Genomic DNA, 19,287 nt, shown 5'->3' with positions numbered 1-19,287 from the left:
ACTTTTCATTATCAGTTTATGGAAGTATATAGTGATCAGGTGTGACAAAATGATGACAAATCATTTTGTTGACAAAGATCTCTTTTCTCACAATCTAAAATGGATGAAAAGAGATCCTTTAGAGTGTAATCATGTGTTCTTTGTGCTTTTCCTCAATTAAATCACTTGTATTATTGTCTAAAGACAAGAAAATGTTTGGTTTTGGGAATGAACAAATCACCCAATTTGTAAGATAATTGCTGTCCCACGCATTGTGAAACTACTACATGGCCTGATATAATCTCCTAGAATAAAGAAGCTATGGGTGTGAAATTTCATAGCAAGAAGGCTTAATAGTTGCTTTATCAGAATATGTAAAAGGGTTAATTTTTAAAAAAATCGCTGAAATTTTCAATTGAGGATTCCCACAAATTTTGCATGTGCCCAAATGTATGGTTTTCCAAAATACGGTCAAATTATATTGTACAATTAAGCGCCCGCGCGCTTCAGCAGCGAAAATTGTGGTCAGGTGACCGATCCTGCGATCGCCCTCGTTGTACTGTTCTGCCTGACTTTCAGTGCTGTCATTTGTTTCCGTGGTGTTGATGGTATCTTCAGATTGAAGGGTGAGCGTGGACGTGTTTTAAATTTTAAGGGTCATATAACATTGCGTGACATTCACAGTAGGCTCAATTCGAGGGGTAGGTAATGACCTGAAATTTCGTTGACCATCTCTGAAATAATTTCTGAAATTTGTGCAGTTTGAAAGATGAAATTTGACGATCGTAAAGATGTAGGCCTAACTAAAATTTACGGATTTACTAATTTAAATTTTACGGAGAAATTGGAACTAAAATTTGTCTCGAAAGATGAAATATAGGTAGTCATATTTCTGAAAGATGGGCAGTCATCTTTGAAATTTTGTAGATGATTAATTTATGGCTCGTTATGTACCCCTCGGCTCAATTTAAGCCATTTTACCTCATAACCTGGCTAAAATCAACGTGATGATTAAATGACATCAAGAACTCACTTGTTACTACCATAGGGGCAGGGCGTCTATAGCTATACCGTATATAAAACCATCATTGATCAACAAGGAGGTGGCACTTCCAATATATCTTGTACATGTAGTCCCGTACCCAGACCACTTTTTTCCCTTCTGTATTTGGGTGGAGAAAAAAGGTGCGAACAATTAAGCAAGATGTTTTCTTGTTCCATGTACCTGTTGCAGCTACTGAGTGATTTCTGCAACAAAACACAAAAACATTAGTTTTACTTTGTTCACTGCTTGTTTGCAGCCCTTCAAACAATCCCCAGAATCTATATATTTATTTATTATTACTGTGTCAACTTTGCAAGCAAAGACTTTACACGGGATGGGGGGGGGGGGCATTTATGTAATTACAATTGATTAATTTGGCTCTTAAACTGTTCAATAGAGGTAATTTCTTTGATGTGATTAGGTAAGTTATTCCAGATGTTACAAGCATTAGGTCCGAATGAGTGCTTATAAGTGTCTGTTCTTACAAATGGAACTAAAATATTATTTGCGTGAGATCTTGTGATGGTGGATTCTGCTGTTGTGGTATTAGATGAAATGATGTCACTGAGTGGGACACATGTCAAGTTATGAATGATCTTAGAAAGGAAGCACAAACGGAAGTTATATATGTCTACGAGTTTCTTGCCACCCAAGTTGATGAATCATACTTGATACACTACTAGTACGATAAAAATTGTTTGTAATAAACCTTGCAGCTCTTCGATTAATCTTCTCTAACTTCTCTATGTCTCTTCTTTGCCATGGCGACCAAATGATGCTTGCATATTCTAATTGTGGTTGGACTAAGGAAAAATAGGCAGTTTCTTTAAGTTGTTGATTATGTAATTTAAGATTTATTCTTAGGAAGGACAAGGTATGGCTGGCTTTAACTGTAATATTGTGTATAGGTTTAAACCAATTTAGATCTGATTGTATAGTAACGCCCAGGTACATACAATTCTCAACTATTTGTAATGGAGTGTAGTGCAGGTAATAGTCAGATATTATCTTGTGTTTGGTGGCTCTAGTGACTTTTAAGACATGACATTTAGGTATGCTAAATTTAAGTACAGTGGTCCCTCGATTATCCGAACTAGCTGGGCCCTGGGTGTGTTCAGATAATCGAAAAGTTTGGATAATAGAAGCCCATTCATTTATATACAGAACTCCGTTCAAATACTCTAATAGAACACACACCCTCGACAAAATGCTCTAATAGAACAGTCAATCTCCCAGTTCGGATAACCGAATGTTCGGTTAATTGATGGCTGGATAATCGAGGGACCACTGTCGCCAGGTACTTTCCCATAATTGTAAGGATTGCAAGTCTTCTTGGAGTTGTTGTACATCACTATTGAGCCACTCTCCAGTTGTAGGGGACCTCACCTGTGTCCAGTGATTTCTCTTTAGTAAACTCTGTACTTTTCCCATAAACGATTCAATAGCACTGATTAAAACATTGAACTCACGTAACTGAAATTCTCCATGATATCTTCGTTTCTCATAACCGAACATCATAACCGAACATAACCAGAACGTACTAACTGCTGACACATATTCAAAAATTTGAGGTATGCATCCAGTAGCTGCACTCGTATTGGCTTGGGCGATTGATCACCTTGTACAGGTTATCTGCCTTACATATTAGCTGTAACAAGGGGCATTCGGGCTTTGCCTGATATGTATGCCCTCTGCCCTTGGACCTGTGGCCCTCGGGCATACATACGTATAAGGAAAAGCTCTCATGCCCATGTTACAACTATAACCTGTACTACTTAAAGTACTCTCTTCCTTGCTCCAGGTAATGTGATCAAATTTTTCAACAAACTTTGAGGCAAAGTAATTCATGTTCCAATAGCATGCATGCATACATTTTCTACCCCACAGATGTGATTATGTAACTACTGTGACATCAGGTCTATAGCCTTGATGTATCCAAATAGGTATTTCAGTATCCGAGATTTTTAAATTAAATAAATTCTTTGCAATAGAACTCTCGCACAAATTTCTGCCCAGGCTTTTTAAGGCTGCATTATTTTTCACAGTTTGGCATGTTTTTTTTTGTGTATGGATAACATTTAACTGCAGAGATTTCAGTAAAATGTTTTTTACACAAATTTTTATCCATCCTTGAACATGACAAATTTCTAAGTTCTCTTTGCCATTATTACCAGTGGTTCAGAAGTCTTGTAATGACCAAATTTATGAGATTTCATTGTGTGTGCTAGTGTTTTTATAAGAGGACATACGTATTATTCTGTAGATATGAAAGGTTTAGCTTCTATAATAGTGCAACCAGTAGTTCATGTCTACTATAGTATAAATCCTTCTTGGCCAAATTTTAATATCATACCTTTGATTACAGGCTTTATGAGCAGTAAATGTTCTTGATCTCGCCTTTTTAACAGCCTGCATTGGATCAGTTATTTTCATTGCTGTCCATTCACGAACTCAGTTATGACAACCATTCGGCTAATTATCTGTCTGAGTCTGAACATGAAATATAGCAAGCATAAGGAAAAATTAGGAATTTTAAGTTTGATTAGGGATCATAGAAAAAAGTAGGGAAACAAAGGAGATCGCCTACACCTGCAGTTATACTAGTGAACATCTACCAGTTGTTTACTAGTATATCTGCAGGTGTGGGTGACCTCCCTTATTTTTCTACTTTTTTTCTACAGTATGATCCCTAATTGAACTTAAAATTCTTAATTTGTCCTTATGCTTGTTTGTTAACTTTTTGTGTAACATTAGTATGATGGTGAACCTACGCATACCGCATCAAAAAAAAAAGGATAGCACCAAAGTTAATGTTTTCGTCTGAATGGGCACCCCAACTATCAGTTACTGACTCAAAAAGTTAAGTGGTCATTATGCTTCACTTTCATCTATGTTCAGCCCATTACACATGAAGAACAGTAGGAGAAGCGCTTCTGCAATCAATCCAGTTACCACGAAAAATACGGATAATTTGCACACCCAACTATCAATTACTGACTTGAAAGTGAAGTGGCAATTACGCTTCAAGTTCACCTATTTTCAGCCCGTTACACAGCGTTACAAATGAAGAACAGTATCAGAAGCATCTCTGCAATCAATCCAATGACCACAGAAAATACAGACAATTCCCATTTACAAATGTAGAGAAACCATGCATCGCACTACTCTGAATTGACACCTTGGGCAGTCAGTAAAAAGAACAAAGGAGGATAAAGATAAGTTCATGATGCGTGCATTGTACGTACTGCGGTATGCCAAAAGGCACGTCTCCGGATGAAGTGGCATTAAACAGTGAAATGATCAATCCCATAACATTAGCCGTTATCAAGTTACCGTCAGGTAGTTAATCAGTAGAAAATTCCATTGAAGAAATTAAAAATTTGTAACTATCTATTGGAAGTATTTAGGGTCATACTGAAGGCACTTTTGGGCTTGGATTACACCTAACCAATACTACCAAGACGCCAGGATGGTATCGTGAAGCTGTTTTGTGGGTGATTTTGTTTTGGCCAGAAAGACCCAAACCTCCGTGATCCCTAATATACAGTACTACCATGCTGTATGATATAGTTATTAATAGCCACTATTGGTGATTTTCAGTGCTAACATAACATAAACACATAACATAAACATACATCAACTATTCAACAGTTAGTGCTAACCTGACACATTAAAAACTTGACCACACAAGTTCGTTGTACCTGTTGTTTTGTAACTACTGTATATAGTCATAACTAATTTCACATCAGTCTTTTGGCATCCCTACCATGTATCACATGTGCAATTGATCATGTGATGCAACATTCGATTCATTGATGATTCAGCATTACACCCTCTCTGCACCCTGTAGTGCGATGTGACCCTCAAGGGTCGTGCCAGTGTGAAAGCAGCTACTGGAGAGTTCCAGGGTTGTGATTTTAAATTTTGCATTTGAAAAGGGGGGTTCATCTGAACCCCAAGGGAAGATCTAGGATTTCCCAAGAGGGGTGCTAAGCTACTGTAGGGGCCTTTATAGTGGGGGATAAAAACTGTGGAAACTGGTTGATACAACTAGTAGTGCAGTGTGAGAAACACACTCAGCATGAGGAGCATGCTTTATCTAGGTGGGAATGCCCTCACATGCAAATTTAACTTTCTGATATTGAATTTGGCAATAATATTGACTGAACGTTATTGAATAAGCATTGTAAACCACTTTAACTAGCTAAGTGAAATCAATAACTAGCTTTCATATAAAGGGAACAGCATAGCTAAATGCTGCAGTATGGTTTGAGTTAAAAGTTCGAGGGGATTGTCTTTGTTCTTTATATTTTGATGATGGATGTTCTATTAGAGTAGCTGACTGTTCTGTTACAGTATTGTAATGTTTAGTAGCAGTTTTGCCTCTTTGATCTCATGTTATTGATTCTTTTTCCATGATTTCATTGCCCACGTATGCTTTGGATGCAACTGCACCTGTACTGTAGCTTCTACTACAGCATCTTTCTAGCTAGCACATATAGATAACTTTTGGAGCGGGGATGCTTCAGCCCTCCAGGAACCCGCCCTTGGAACCCCCCCAGCTATGCCCTTGAAGGAAAGAAAAACAGAGATGGTAATATAGTATGTACAATATTGCCTATTAAGTGGTTACTGGTTGTAAATTACCTATAGGCATAGACAAATCCCAGTAGTGATATTCACCATGTAAGTAGTATTGTATCCAGATCACTTGTGTGGTTTCTTTTTTAGCTCAGGAGTATAAATTAATATCTCCATTAGAAGTTTGATTGAAACTTGTTTGCATAAAGCTAGTACAATCATGAGTTAAAATTTATCTTGAACCATTTTATGTACCTTTTGGTCTGCTGCCATCCACCCTAATTCCAAGAATAAGGTCTGGTGAAACTGTGTACAAAAATGTTAATACCTAAATGATGTATTGTGTGACCTTTTGGGTTTACCCTAGTATTGTACAAACAACTGCCATTCTAGACAGATCTGGTTGAATCGACATCATTATGATGTAACTTTCACACAGCACCAACAGGAATTGTGAGTTTTGCTACATTCTCATTTTCACTACAATTGCAAGGAGCAAAGCCACTGAAAATGACTGCGAATTTATCCATTACATTATCAACTTGAAATGGAGCCATCTGATTGAAGCCATCAAAATTTGAATAGCACCAAAATTTTGTACACATGTACAGTTTCACCAGACCCTAGTCTGGGAATTGAGGCAGAGACTATATGCAAAATCCTTTGCTAGCGAGAAGTCAATGTTTAAGTATAGGTTGAATGCTTAGAGGATTCCAGATTCAAGTATCAGCTTTTATCAGTATATCACTACATATTAGGTATGAATAGTGCACATTTGTTCTCCAACATCACTTGTATCGTACTTATGATAAAACTATTACACAGCAATACTATTTGTATAGTATGTGTGTAAATAATTACTGTATGTATATAGTATAGAGCTTGTTATTTGTGTAGCAACAATGGCTGACACTCTTAAAGTGAAAGAAACATTCAGAGACCACTATTCCCAGCTGTGTAACACCATGGTGGACATTGACAACCTGTTACCACATTTTGTACAAGAAAACATTATTCAAGTGGATGATATCGAAGAGATAAAGGCTAAACCAAGGACAATGGATAAAATAGAAAAGTTGCTACAATATATTTCTGGTCCCTTACAAGCTGGTAATGTGAAGAGCTTTTGTACTATGTTGAGTATAATGGAAGAACATGGTACACAAGCCACAAGAGAGTTAGCCAGTACAATGAGAAGTCTTGTCACTACTGATATAATAACAACAGGTCAGTACTTGAAAAATCTATTGTAGCAAGACCATGAGTAATTATGTTTCATAACAGAATAGTGTCAGTGTTGTTACATCACAAGGCAACTACATAATACCACTCATAATTGGAATCACAAATGTTGGAAAGCCCAAAATCAAAACTCCAGCATCAGAGACCTGACGATGATTTGAAGTACTGTAGAACAGGTTATTCAGATTTTGTGGATCGTAGCCATTCAAAATTTTGAAGGGGGGATGTTTGCTTCTTTCGGATCTTTTATGCATTTAATACATACTTAAACAAGGCCATTTGATCAAGTCTTGAATTTTTAGGTGGTTAGTATGGCTCTCTTAAATATCTCAATTAAAGTATACAACCTCCGTCAACAGATGATGGTTGTTTTGGTAGGTGTACAGGGTCCCAGAGATTTTATTTTTGAACTCTAACTTTCATCATACCATTGTTACACTCGTGCACTAAGTCTAAAGGCTTTGGGAAATCCAAAGTTGAAATAAAGAACTAGATTTTTCACTTTAACAAAACTTTTAAAATAGGGCATGGGGACCCTGTACTATACCACTCCCAGTTTGTCCAGGAGTGGAGGTGGAAAAACCTAACTATAGGTGCAACCTCTTTATTTCTGGTCCCAAAATGTTCATGTCATTTGATCAATTTTTTACAAAGTATATATGTGACTGAGCCTGCGACAATAGGGCATGTGGGCGCATGATTTTTGCCTACTTTTACAAACGTCAATCACTCATACCTATTTGTACCATTATGCTATAGCAATGCAATTTTCAGCTCTTAGTAACTATTTAATTGGCTTTTTGATGCAAGTTACAGAATTCATACAGTATATTCTGTTTCAGTCCTGAGACATGACCTGTAGAATGACGGGGTGTAGTTTGTGCCCACATGCCCTGTTTTTGCAGGCCCAGTCACATATTGGGAAGGGCAAGTGTTGGCAGACAAACTGTGGTGACTAAGCAACACTCACGAAACTAGACACTAAAACTGGTTTAACTTGCCTTTTGAGTGTACCCTTCTACACGGTTCTGGGTAGTGTACTCACACTATATTGCTTTATCCAGGACAAATTCCAGCAGTCTGTTTGCCAATTAACTAAGTTTGAATTATAAAACTTTGATGGATAGCTGCCAATCCATGAAAACTGATAAAAATTTCCCTTGAAAAAGACCCATACTTCTATACCAGAGACTTGTGACATGCTCAGGCCTGTTAAGTACAATGGGAATACCTCAGACATTTGAGAAGTGCAAGCTTACCCATCTAAACCTTTAATAATTGTTCATAAATGATGCAATAACACTGATTAAATCATTAAACATGTGCGAAGTCAAAATTTTCTAGAATTTGTCTATTCATCATAACCAAACTTAGCCAGAACGAACCAGCTGCCGATCCATAATCAAATGTTTTAGGTATGTATATATAATCCACACAAAAAGAGCCAAGCTGTGAAAAATGGTGCGGCCTTAAAAATCTGGATGAAAAAAGTTGGGAAATCAAAGGTGGTGGATGGCTGCAATGATTAAAATTTTAACAATGCACACAGCCATTATTAGCATTAACATTGTTGCAGCTATTTCTTGACTGCCACCTTTGATTACACAACTTTTATATTTGAAAGTGAATACCTTAATTTGAACTGGTTTGATGACAATACCGCGGTATCCTGGTATATCCCGTATACCGTCCAGCACCTAAATCTGCTAATCTACACCTTTATGTGTATTATGTTCTTCTAGAAATGATTATAGTAGCACTGATGTTCCTATCATGATCATGTTGCATGCATTTATACTTTCATTTGAAGGCTTAAATCCCTCTGTAATGCATGGTCTTAATGGTAAGATCCAACAGTGAAATACTGCTGAAGAGTTATTATTTGCCATCATACTATACCTGTATACAGTAACTGATCTGTAGGTGTAATTATTATTATCTATGGAATCCCTTTTTGAAGCATGTATTTACAATTATTTGGCTCCAGTTTATGTATGTAGTAGTTATACCACGGCTGCAAGGGGTTTTGCTGATATATGCATCCGAAAGCACGAGGACTGCAGGCCCAAGGGCTAAGGGTGTACATATCAGCAAAACCCAACACACCCTGTATAAGTGACATATATTCTCACCTGATAGGTCAAAGAACTACAGAGCACACACCCTGTTTCTTTTTACATCAATATCTCATGATCGATAGTGGTTTTAATAGCGTGGACTAATAACCGTTAGAACGTTGTTCTACGTCGTTATGCTTTACACAAAGCACCAGAAGAATAGCAATTGTGGGATCCAGTTTTTTAGTTTTAGTAGTTTGTACCACATTTAGCCTACTAACTTTGCTATTGGGACAGTAAGTACAGTCCACTTATAACTTCACATTTCCGCGTGTGGCTTCACATGTGACACGCCACCATGCAGCATGCGCCACACAGAGCATGTTGTGTTTGCCATGCAGCAACATCGCGTGTGCCACGGAGGAATTTTGCGTGCACACGCACGTGACAATATGCCACACCTGTGTAGTATGCCACGCTTGGTGGTACTAACTAACTAAGACATTTGAGTCTGTTAGACTAGAGCTTTCTCGATACTAAGTCAAAACCTGTCCAGCTGATACAACCGTTACAAGTATAGGTATTGTGTACACCTTACCTTATGATACAATTTTTAGGTTGACAACTGCACTTCGTCATTCTTTTCCTTCGTCGATATGAACTTTCTTGTCATACCGTGGAAGAGACTTCATCAAGCTGCAGCTGTCTTTTTGTTACATATTTCTGGACTATTACTAACGGATTAAGCACAATCCAACTGCTGTCTGACCACATCCTAAAAAATAATTATTTCATTTGAGCTACATTACCTTAATCTGGTACAGCACCTTGCAGTCGTAATGTTGAGGCATCGATGTTGCTGATACCGTATAGCTGGTAATTTTTGAAGGGTTTTTATTTTCTGATATTCGACTTCTATTCGGGAATAAATTCCCACATCTGGTTGTTCTCGAAAATAAATTCCCACAAGTGAAAGTAACAATCCAACTTCCAGGTGATTCTGAATGGGAATTGATACCGTTCTATGGTAGAAAGCTGGCTAGCTACAACTTGAGCGCAATTGAACCAGTGAATTTACTCCACTCAAGATTCCCTCAGTCTTCTCTCCAGTGCACAGGGATGATCAGTAAGGCAAACTTTCACGTATCTTCATAATTAATTTTGTGACACGAATTTCCGTTTATTTGGAATCCACCCGGACTTCACTTATCCGCAATGACGTCTGACTCGTAAAAATGGCTGCAATAGTTATTATTATTATTGTATAATGTACAAACCTCAATCACGAATATAATGTACATGATTAGTTAACAAACTAAACGTTAATGAACTTAATTACATGTAACTATAATAGTAAAGATTTGAAAGTATCAACATTATCAGTTTCCACGAGGTGATCAGGTAGGTGATTCCATAGTCTAATTGCTCTAGGGAAGAATGATTGCATGTAGGAATCAATTCTTGAGGGTAAATGTAGGTATTTCCTGCTACTACTACGGGTGGTGCTTGGGACTTTATCAAGGATATGATCATAAGGGATATCTACATACTGATTAATGATTTTGTGAAACATAACTCATCTCTTCACTTTTCTAATGATTTCCAATCAAGTTCATTTAACATTGCTGTAACACTAGAATGTCGAGAATAATCATTGAACACAAACCTAGCAGCCTTCCTTTGAATTATCTCTAGTTGTGGGACTTTCGTAAAATTTGTATGGGAGGAAAATTTTTAAACGATGATATCTCAGCCAAGATAAAAGATATCGAACTCTAACCTGCAGGTATGGTTATAAATGAATAACAGTCTAGCGTTAGTTTGAAAACCACCCGAAAATCACTTCTACGTATTTTATTGTAATGTCTTTTAGCCATACCTGACTCAATATCTTCTTTCTTGGCTGAGATATGATCGTTTAAAATTTTTCTTCTCACAGCCGTCCATACAAATTTTATGAAAGTCTCACAACTATTGCCACCATTTTATGTCTGTGACGTCATTGCGGATAAGGTCCATATGCATTCTTCAAGATTTAAATCCTTTGAAATTCAGATTTTGGTTCTTGTGCAAAATTTTCTGCTTCGAAAATAACCCACTTTACGGTAAGTGTTCAAAAGTTGTTGGTACAGCCTAATAGCTAATTACTGTATGTACAGTAGTTACTCACGGTACGTGACCTTTGACCTTTACCATGAGCGAACCACGAGCGAAATGGCATCTACCTTAGTAGCTACATAAGTGTGAGCAGGACAAGGCACTAATGTAGCATAGTATTATAATACAGAACTTTATTACAAGGCGTTGCTGCTGGTCCAGACTAGTGAGCAGACCTGCATTGAAAAAAATGCATTTAAACTAGTTTAACCATACATGCATAAGTAGCTAGTATTGTTCTTCTCTAGACTGTAATACGTCACAAGCTTAACAATTACTCACATATGCATGCGTGGAGGAATATCCCATGCATGGCTGTGACATTCTCTGTAGCGTGGCTTTTTGTGCAACCACGCATGGTTTATTGTGTACCCACACGTACCTTCAGCTTCAGCCACGTGTAGAATTTGCTTTACCCATGCATAACAACATGTGGTACCATGCAGAAAAAGCCACATGTGTGTGAAGTTGTAAATATGTTAAGTTAAGTAATTAGGACTATAAGGCATTTAAATCTATTTGTCTTCTTTGTGTTGTTCTGTGATCTGCTCAATGGCTGACATATGGTGGGTAGAAACACGCATCCACGCATTGCCCAAACAATTCACTGATCATTCGTTGTTTAGTAACTTGACTTGAAACTTAGCAACTACACTCTAACATGTAAGCCCAAACCCACAATTAAACGCTCTGTGTTGCTCAGTCAAAACGTACTGTATCTCTGAACTGGTTGGGAATCAAAGCCATGAGCAAACCATGCCTGGGGAATATGCGAATTAAAACCCAAGCAGTGCCTTTGAATGCCCATGCTAAAGTACCCGGGTGATATGCAAGTTAAACCCCAAGTGGTGCCTTTGAATGCCCACACTAAAGTCCCAAATGGTGCCTTTGAATGTGTACACCACTTTAGCGCGGGCATTCAAAGGTGCCGCTTGGGGTTGAATTCACATAGTTCCTGGGAAATATATCATGGGAACGTGGTTTACTCATTGCTCTGATGCCCAACCAGTTCAAAGATACAATATGCATTGACTCGTTATATTGAGTGACATGGAGTGTTTAATTATGGGTTCGGGTTTACAGGTTAGGCTAGGTTTAGTGTAGTTGCTAAGTTTTGATTAGTTGACAGTTACTAAATGATGAATTATCAGTAAAATAATCATTTGGGAAATGCGTAAATGAGTATATTTCAAACGTCTTTAGTTAGCGTTTATTGGTTTTGGTATGGTGAGTAGCTCACCTAGTGTGTTAAGTTCGATAATATGTGCCAATCGATAATAGGCGACTTATGCTATCAGCAAAATCTGACACAGTCGTGGTATAAGTAATATATATATATATATATATATATATATCACTCTAGGCACACCTATAGCAGACCATGGAACAACACAAAGAGGACAACTTATAGTCCTAACTAAACATTAACTTACTTACTATCCCACAGTGAAGTTAGTAGGTACAAAATGCTAAAAGTAAAAAATTGGATCCCACAATCACATTTATTCTGGCACTGTGTGTAAAGCATAATGACATACGAATAACATTCTAACGGCTTTTAGCCCATGCTATTAAAACCACTATCGATCATGAGGTGATGTATAAAAGGGACAGGATGAGTGCTCTGTAGTCCTTTCACCTATCAGTGTGCCTAGAGTGATATATATATATATAAATATTACTTATACCACGACTGTGTCAGATTTTGCTGATAGCATAAGTCGCCTATTATCGATTGGCACGTATTATCGAACTTAACACACTAGGTGAGCTACTCACCATACCAAAACCAGTAAACGCTAACTAAAGACGTTTTGAGCTGTATGGACCACCAATACAACATTTACAACAGTTTTCTTCAGTGGTTTCTATTGGTAAAGGGCTCCAGAGGCTCTAGTGGATATGTGGTGTCACGAAGCGAGCAAAATTACAATTATTTTAGCAAACACCTATAGCTTCTCGCCACAACAATGCAGTGAATGCACGTACTTTCAGTTTGGACCATTCAATAGAGGAGTCTTTGTTCTCCCTGAATACCAAGTTTTAAGTAAATCGAACCAGTAGGCCTCACGTTATGAGCAAAATGGTAGCACCTATAACAACCATGGTTTCAGTGTAACTTGAATAACTCGTGAACGGCATATTCAATCTCCGTAAAATTTCTGTCACAGATCTTTATCCAGCAGTTGGATATCACATAGAAACCTCAAAGTGACAGGGTAATTCCCTAGTATGTTATTCATTGGAATGTGCGAACTATTCGAAAGTTGGTCATTGAGTGAAGTACGGCTGTCCGATAATACGTACGTACCGGTGTTTGAGGAGTGGTAAATGATAGGCTCTACTGTTTCACGCAAAACTCACAATGTGTTGGTGTGATTTACTTACAACTTGGTGTCCAGAGAGACCAAAGGCTGCTCTGTTGAATAGTCCAAACCGGAAGTCTGTGTGTTGTTGTGGTGGTGAGAAATTATAAGCGATTATTCGATAAATGGTGACTTATGCTATATACACCATTAGCCCTCGGGCCTGTGACCCTCATGCTTCAGGTGTATACATCCGCAAAATCCCTTGCAGTTGTGGTATAACTATTAAATATCTCCTGCTCTGATTGTTAACTGACCTATTAACTAATGATGAACTGCTATATGAACTCTTGTGAAAGCACTGGAGCATTATAGGACTCTGAAACTGCCTCAATGCAATATTGATTGTATAGTTTGTTTACAGCAGTTAATACCTTTACTGTTGTGACAAGTAGAAATTAAAACATGATTGTGTACTTTTATGGCTTCAAGTGTAGATAAGATCCGTTGCTGTATTGAAAGTGTTACATTTGCATACATATATGTATGTACATTTAAGCAAACATTGTATCCACAATATTCCAGGTTATGAATTTCATGTGCAAGAGATGTTCCGTGAACTATACAAGAACTTCAGATTTGCTGACCCTCAACATGACTGGCCACCATTTCAGCCAAAACAGTATGTGACCTTAGCCTTAATACACTACAAAGGTGAGCCTACCAGAAGAGAAAAGATTGCAATAGCTAAGGCAAGCAGAGCTGGTAAAATTGATCATCTCGTTAGAGAAAATGAACTCATCACTGCACAATCTGCTAAGTCTAGAGAAAGATCTATCACTACCAAAGAACTCAGGGACATATTTGTAACAATGGAAAATACCAAGGTAGGAGTGACTACCTCGCACACAATGCTTATTGAAGGTGCGCCGGGTATAGGGAAAACAGTTTTATCAATAGAAATAGCTTACCAGTGGGCTATTGGTAAACTGCTACAAAATACAGTGCTTGTTTTCCATTTGAAACTCCGAGATCCTGCAGTCCAGAGAATGCAAAATGTTAAAGAAATGCTTTTGTACTTTTATAAACATGATGAGTCTTCCTTAGAAATGTGCAACTCTTGTGCTTCATCACTTGTCAAAAGTGGGGGTGAGAGGATAGCTGTGATTTTTGATGGATATGATGAACTGCCTGATGCACTCAAGGAGAATTCTTTTATTTGTAACATTATTAATCATAAGGTCTTGCCAAAATGTACTAAAGTGATAACCTCCCGTCCTATTGCGTCAGCAGGCTTGCATAGCAAGGTCAGCTGCAGAGTTGAAATATTAGGTTTTACTACTGCTGACAGAAATGATTACATTCAGAATGCATTGCAGGAATCACCTGATCAAATTGAACAGCTAAAATCATATTTAAATAGTCATCCCAATATTGACAGTCTTTGCTATATTCCTCTTAACATGACCATTTTATTATGCCTTTTCAAAGAGAAACAACAGCCTCCAGAAAGTCAAACAGAATTGCATGAAAAGTTTGTGCTTTTGACTGTATTTCGTCACTTGAAGAGAGAAGGGGTGCCTGTTGAGGATATTAATGGCTTAAAGCACTTACCTAAGCAGTATGCTTCAGTAATTTATAAATTATCATTGTTAGCACACAAATGCTTAGTAGACAATAAAATTGTGTTTCAGTATTCTGACATTCACAATATCTGCCCAAACTTTGATAAGATCCCTGGCGCATTGAATGGTTTTGGTTTGTTACAAGCAGTTCAATCCTTCAGTTTTAGTCAGATAAAGCAGGAAACGTCATTAAATTTCCTTCATTACTCAGTACAAGAATTTTTAGCTGCATTTCATGTTGCTAATCTAAATGCATTTCAACAAGGTACAATATTGCGAGAAACATTTTGGATTGGAAAATACTTCAACATGTGGATCATGTATGTTGGGTTGACTGAAGGAAAGGTGATAGCATTTAAGCATTTTCTGTCTGGTAATCGATCACTTCTGTATAGTTGGATTAGTAGAACTGAAAACATATCAAAGCAATTACTTTTAGATAAAGTGAAGTGTTTTCATTTGTTTCAGGTTGCTCAAGAAGCCAATAATGAAATGTTATGCAGCAAGATAGGTGAACTTTTTGATGATGATATCATTGATTTTAGCCACATTGCTTTGACACCAAATAATTTGCACATTCTTGGGTATGTAATAGCTAAGTGCAACAAAACATACTGGAGGCAGCTAAGTTTACATCATGCTAATATTGGTGATACTGAAGTTCAGTGTTTTTACAATGCCATAAAGCTAGCAGATAGTAATCATGTGATATATGTTGATTCAATTGATCTCAGTTACAACCATTTGACGTCATCGTGTGCTGACTCACTGATCAGCTTAGTACAACACTTCAATACTACCAAACTGCTTTTTTCCCATAATTTACTAGCAGCTGCTGCTGATACACTGATCAAAAAAACCATATTAAAAGAGCTTGATGTGTCACACAACAATTTAGGAGAAAACCTTCAGCTTTCTGAACCTTTTCCAGGCCTTCAGCTTGCAGAAGCTATTCAGGGTAATGTGCATTTGGAAATCTTAAATTTGAGTGATAACTATATTTCTGTTAAAAATGTGGCAAATGCTTTAGTACTTAATTCCACCATTAAAAACTTAAACGTTGCCAATAACAATTTTAAAGGTAGCGCAGTTGCTCTGGTTGCAAGTGCTGGTTTGTTGTGCCTAGATCTATCCAATAATGACATGGATTCAACAGATGCTGTTAATCTATTCAAGACAATTAAGCATACTACCTTAAAGAAGCTTGTTATAGCAGAAGATATTAGCTTCATTAGTGAAGGAGAGTTTGGTGAAATAGCGGATTCTTTAGCAAAGGCTAAGACTCTAAACATACTTGACATAAATGGATGCAAAGTACGTCAGTGTGATGCTTACAGATTTGCAGTTGTAATATCTGCATTTAATCCTTCAGTAGAAGCATTTGTGTATAACTCCTACAATTTATTAGATACTCATTCTATACTTCACCCTCCTTTATTGGAAAGTAGGGCAGTTTATCTCAACTACCAGCTCTTTTTGCCTTCTGACATTGTTGAATTAGGTAAAATGTTAGTACAAAAATTCACCAGTGAGAAATGTCCAGTGCTTGAATTATGTGGATGTTTTAAAACAGACGCTGGATGTGTTGTTCTCCGTAATACATTCTGTGAGGAAGTTAAACCATGTATAGAGTGTATAGATCTAACTGATAACTGCCTTACATCATCTTGTATTGACTCAGTTATTGGGATTATAAAACTTTGTAGCACAACCAAACTCTGTATTAGCTGTAATTTCCTTGAGAGTGCAGCAGCTGCTGCTTTAATCAATAACACTACAGTTTTGGAAATGGACTTGTCATGTAACAACCTAGGCAGCACTTTTGCAGACCATTTAACGAATACCCATAATTTACAAATTCTAAATGTCTCTCATAATACTCTTGGAATTGGTGCAGCTTTACTGATTAGCAACGCTTCTCTTGTAGAAATAAATTTGTCAAACAACAAGTTGGGTTTAGATGGTACTAGTCAGCTTGCTAATGTGTTAAAACAAAATAAAACCATTAAAAACTTAAATATCAGTAACAATTTTATTCCTAGTAGAGGAGCAATTGTATTGGCTGATGCACTTGCTACTCATGTGACTTTGAGACAGCTCAATATATCACGCAATTTTTTACTAGATGGAGCAGCAGCGTTAACTAGGAACACCAAGATAACTGAGTTGGATGTGTCACATAATAATATAGGACCAACATGTGCTGTTGCTTGTTTTAGGTTGATCAAAAGTAACTCTTATCTTAAAAGGTTTTCTTTACAGGGAAGTGCAATTAGCAGTGCAGCTGCAGATGAACTTGCAGTGCTACTAGCTACTAACACAACATTAACAGAAGTTGACATATCTGAATGTAGTGTCAATCGAGAGAAAATGTGTAATATAGCAGCAATGGTCAGTGCTGTTGGTGGTACATTAAGTAACTTCAACTATAATGGTAAGAATCTCCTAAAGGATGACAACGTGCTGGAAAGCAAAACAAATAAACTTGAAAAGTTTTCCATAAATGGGACGTGTATCAGTTTTAAGGGAATTTTACTAGAAGATACTGCTGTTTTAAGTAAAATGTTGCTTGGTGTTCAACTGGCAAAGCTTGACCTTGGATGCAGTGTAATTAAAGATGTTGGATGCGAAATAATGCTTAATACGCTGAATCGTTCCCATTTTACGTTTATTCGGGCCATTGACCTCCAAAATTGTTGCTTAACATCAAATTGTGTTGACTTAATTGTTGGTTTAGTGAAAAATTGTGGCACATTACAACTGTGTGTTTCCAAAAACTCTTTTCAGTATTCTGCAGCTATTTTAATCAAGCAAACTACATTAAAACAACTAGATGTGTCCAGTAACCATATAGATCATCTTGGAGAACACTTGAAAGGTGGCATTTGTCATTTAAAAAGCTTAAATATTGCTTATAATTCTCTTGGGATGGATGCTGCTGTGCTGGTTACCAACACATTTCTTACAGAACTGGATTTAACACACAATAGTTTACATTCAAAGGATCTTGAAAAGCTATCAGAGGCACTTAAGCTTAACGCATCCATAAAAACTTTGAATATTAGTAACAATGATATCAATTTTGCAGGAAGCCTCGTGATGGCTCTTACTGTAAATTACACTTTGAAGAATCTGGACATTTCTCAAAATTCGTTAAAAGATGGTGTAGTATCATTTATCAGCAACACAAGATTAGTTGAGCTGGATGTGTCTCATAATAAGATAGATGCAACAACTGCCATCAAATGTTTTAAAGCAGTTAAAGACAATATTTACATAAAGAAACTTTCTTTGCGAGATGATGTGAAAATTAAAAACAAGGTGTTGAATAAACTTGCAGTTGCTTTAACTACAAACATTGTGTTGGAAGAAATTGATATATCAAAGTTTTCTTGCAGTCAACGTTTATATAACGTTGCAAACTTGATTAATATAGTAAATAATACCTTGAAAGTCTTTAAGCATGATAATCACAATTTACTAGCAAAGTCTCAGGAGGACATATTAAAAAATGCTAGACAGCAGCTTTTTTCATATCAATTACATGATCACTTGAGTGGATTTCCTGAGGATTTAGCTCTTTTAACTAAGGCATTAACTATGTCAACTACACAAATTAAAGTACTGAATATGAAAAATTGTTTAATTGCAAACGCTGGGTGTAAACTAGTGTATAGAACCTTGAATACAGCAACTGGAGTGCACATCAATTCCATTAATCTTAGTAATAATAGTCTTACCTCAAAATGTGTTCATTTGGTCATCCACATGGTGAAACACTGCAAAACTACTGTACTATCCATTTCTCACAATTCATTTGGAAAGGCTATTGCTACTCTAATTAAAGAAACAAAACTAGTAGAACTGGATGCATCACACAATGGAGGGCCCCACTGTGACAGGGAAATGATTGATGAAATAGCTGATGTTGTTGATAAAAACATTTCATTAATGAGGCTTGACTTATCTATGTGTGGTATAAAATACTTTGTAACAATTAATACCTTTGTAAAAGTGATATATAGCTAGAGAAATGTAATATACATCTTCATTAGTATTTTAACTATGAGTAATGCTTTTATTGTTATTTTGTTCAGCAACACTTGGTCGTTATTTCCCAGTGTCCACTATCAAAATTAACATGGCCCGATATAAATACACTCATGAAGCATGACAGCAGTTTCGAGACTTCATCTTCCTTAAATTTTCTGCCATATGTGATCACGTGAATAGGCATGCACTTGGGTTATAGATTACAGTTCTATCCAGTACATGTTGTAATATTAACTATGTTT

General features: G+C 36.9%; 1 protein-coding gene across 1 annotated transcript; it reads left to right on the top strand.

The window, feature by feature from the left end:
• Window positions 1-487: 487 nt before the first annotated feature.
• LOC136255320 (protein NLRC5-like) lies at window positions 488-19,079 on the top strand. The gene is made up of 3 exons (XM_066048057.1): window positions 488-605; window positions 6,503-6,832; window positions 13,953-19,079. The coding sequence occupies exons 2-3, from the start codon at window positions 6,508-6,510 to the stop codon at window positions 19,019-19,021; spliced, it is 5,394 nt and encodes a 1,797-aa protein (XP_065904129.1). The 5' UTR covers window positions 488-605; window positions 6,503-6,507; the 3' UTR covers window positions 19,022-19,079.
• Window positions 19,080-19,287: the final 208 nt, after the last annotated feature.

The sequence above is a fragment of the Dysidea avara genome, chromosome 5 (genome assembly GCF_963678975.1).
Source record: "Dysidea avara chromosome 5, odDysAvar1.4, whole genome shotgun sequence".
Taxonomy (NCBI): Eukaryota; Metazoa; Porifera; class Demospongiae; order Dictyoceratida; family Dysideidae; genus Dysidea; species Dysidea avara.
This window is presented reverse-complemented; position numbering and strand designations above follow the sequence as displayed.

What these genes read in the sequence shown, in the direction of transcription:
- LOC136255320 (XM_066048057.1), top strand. Translation starts at nt 6,508, where the DNA reads ATGGCTGACACTCTTAAAGTGAAAGAAACATTCAGAGACCACTATTCC. An exon ending in TACTGATATAATAACAACAG is followed by an intron (nt 6,833 to 13,952) that starts GTCAGTACTTGA and finishes ACAATATTCCAG; the next exon opens with GTTATGAATTTCATGTGCAA.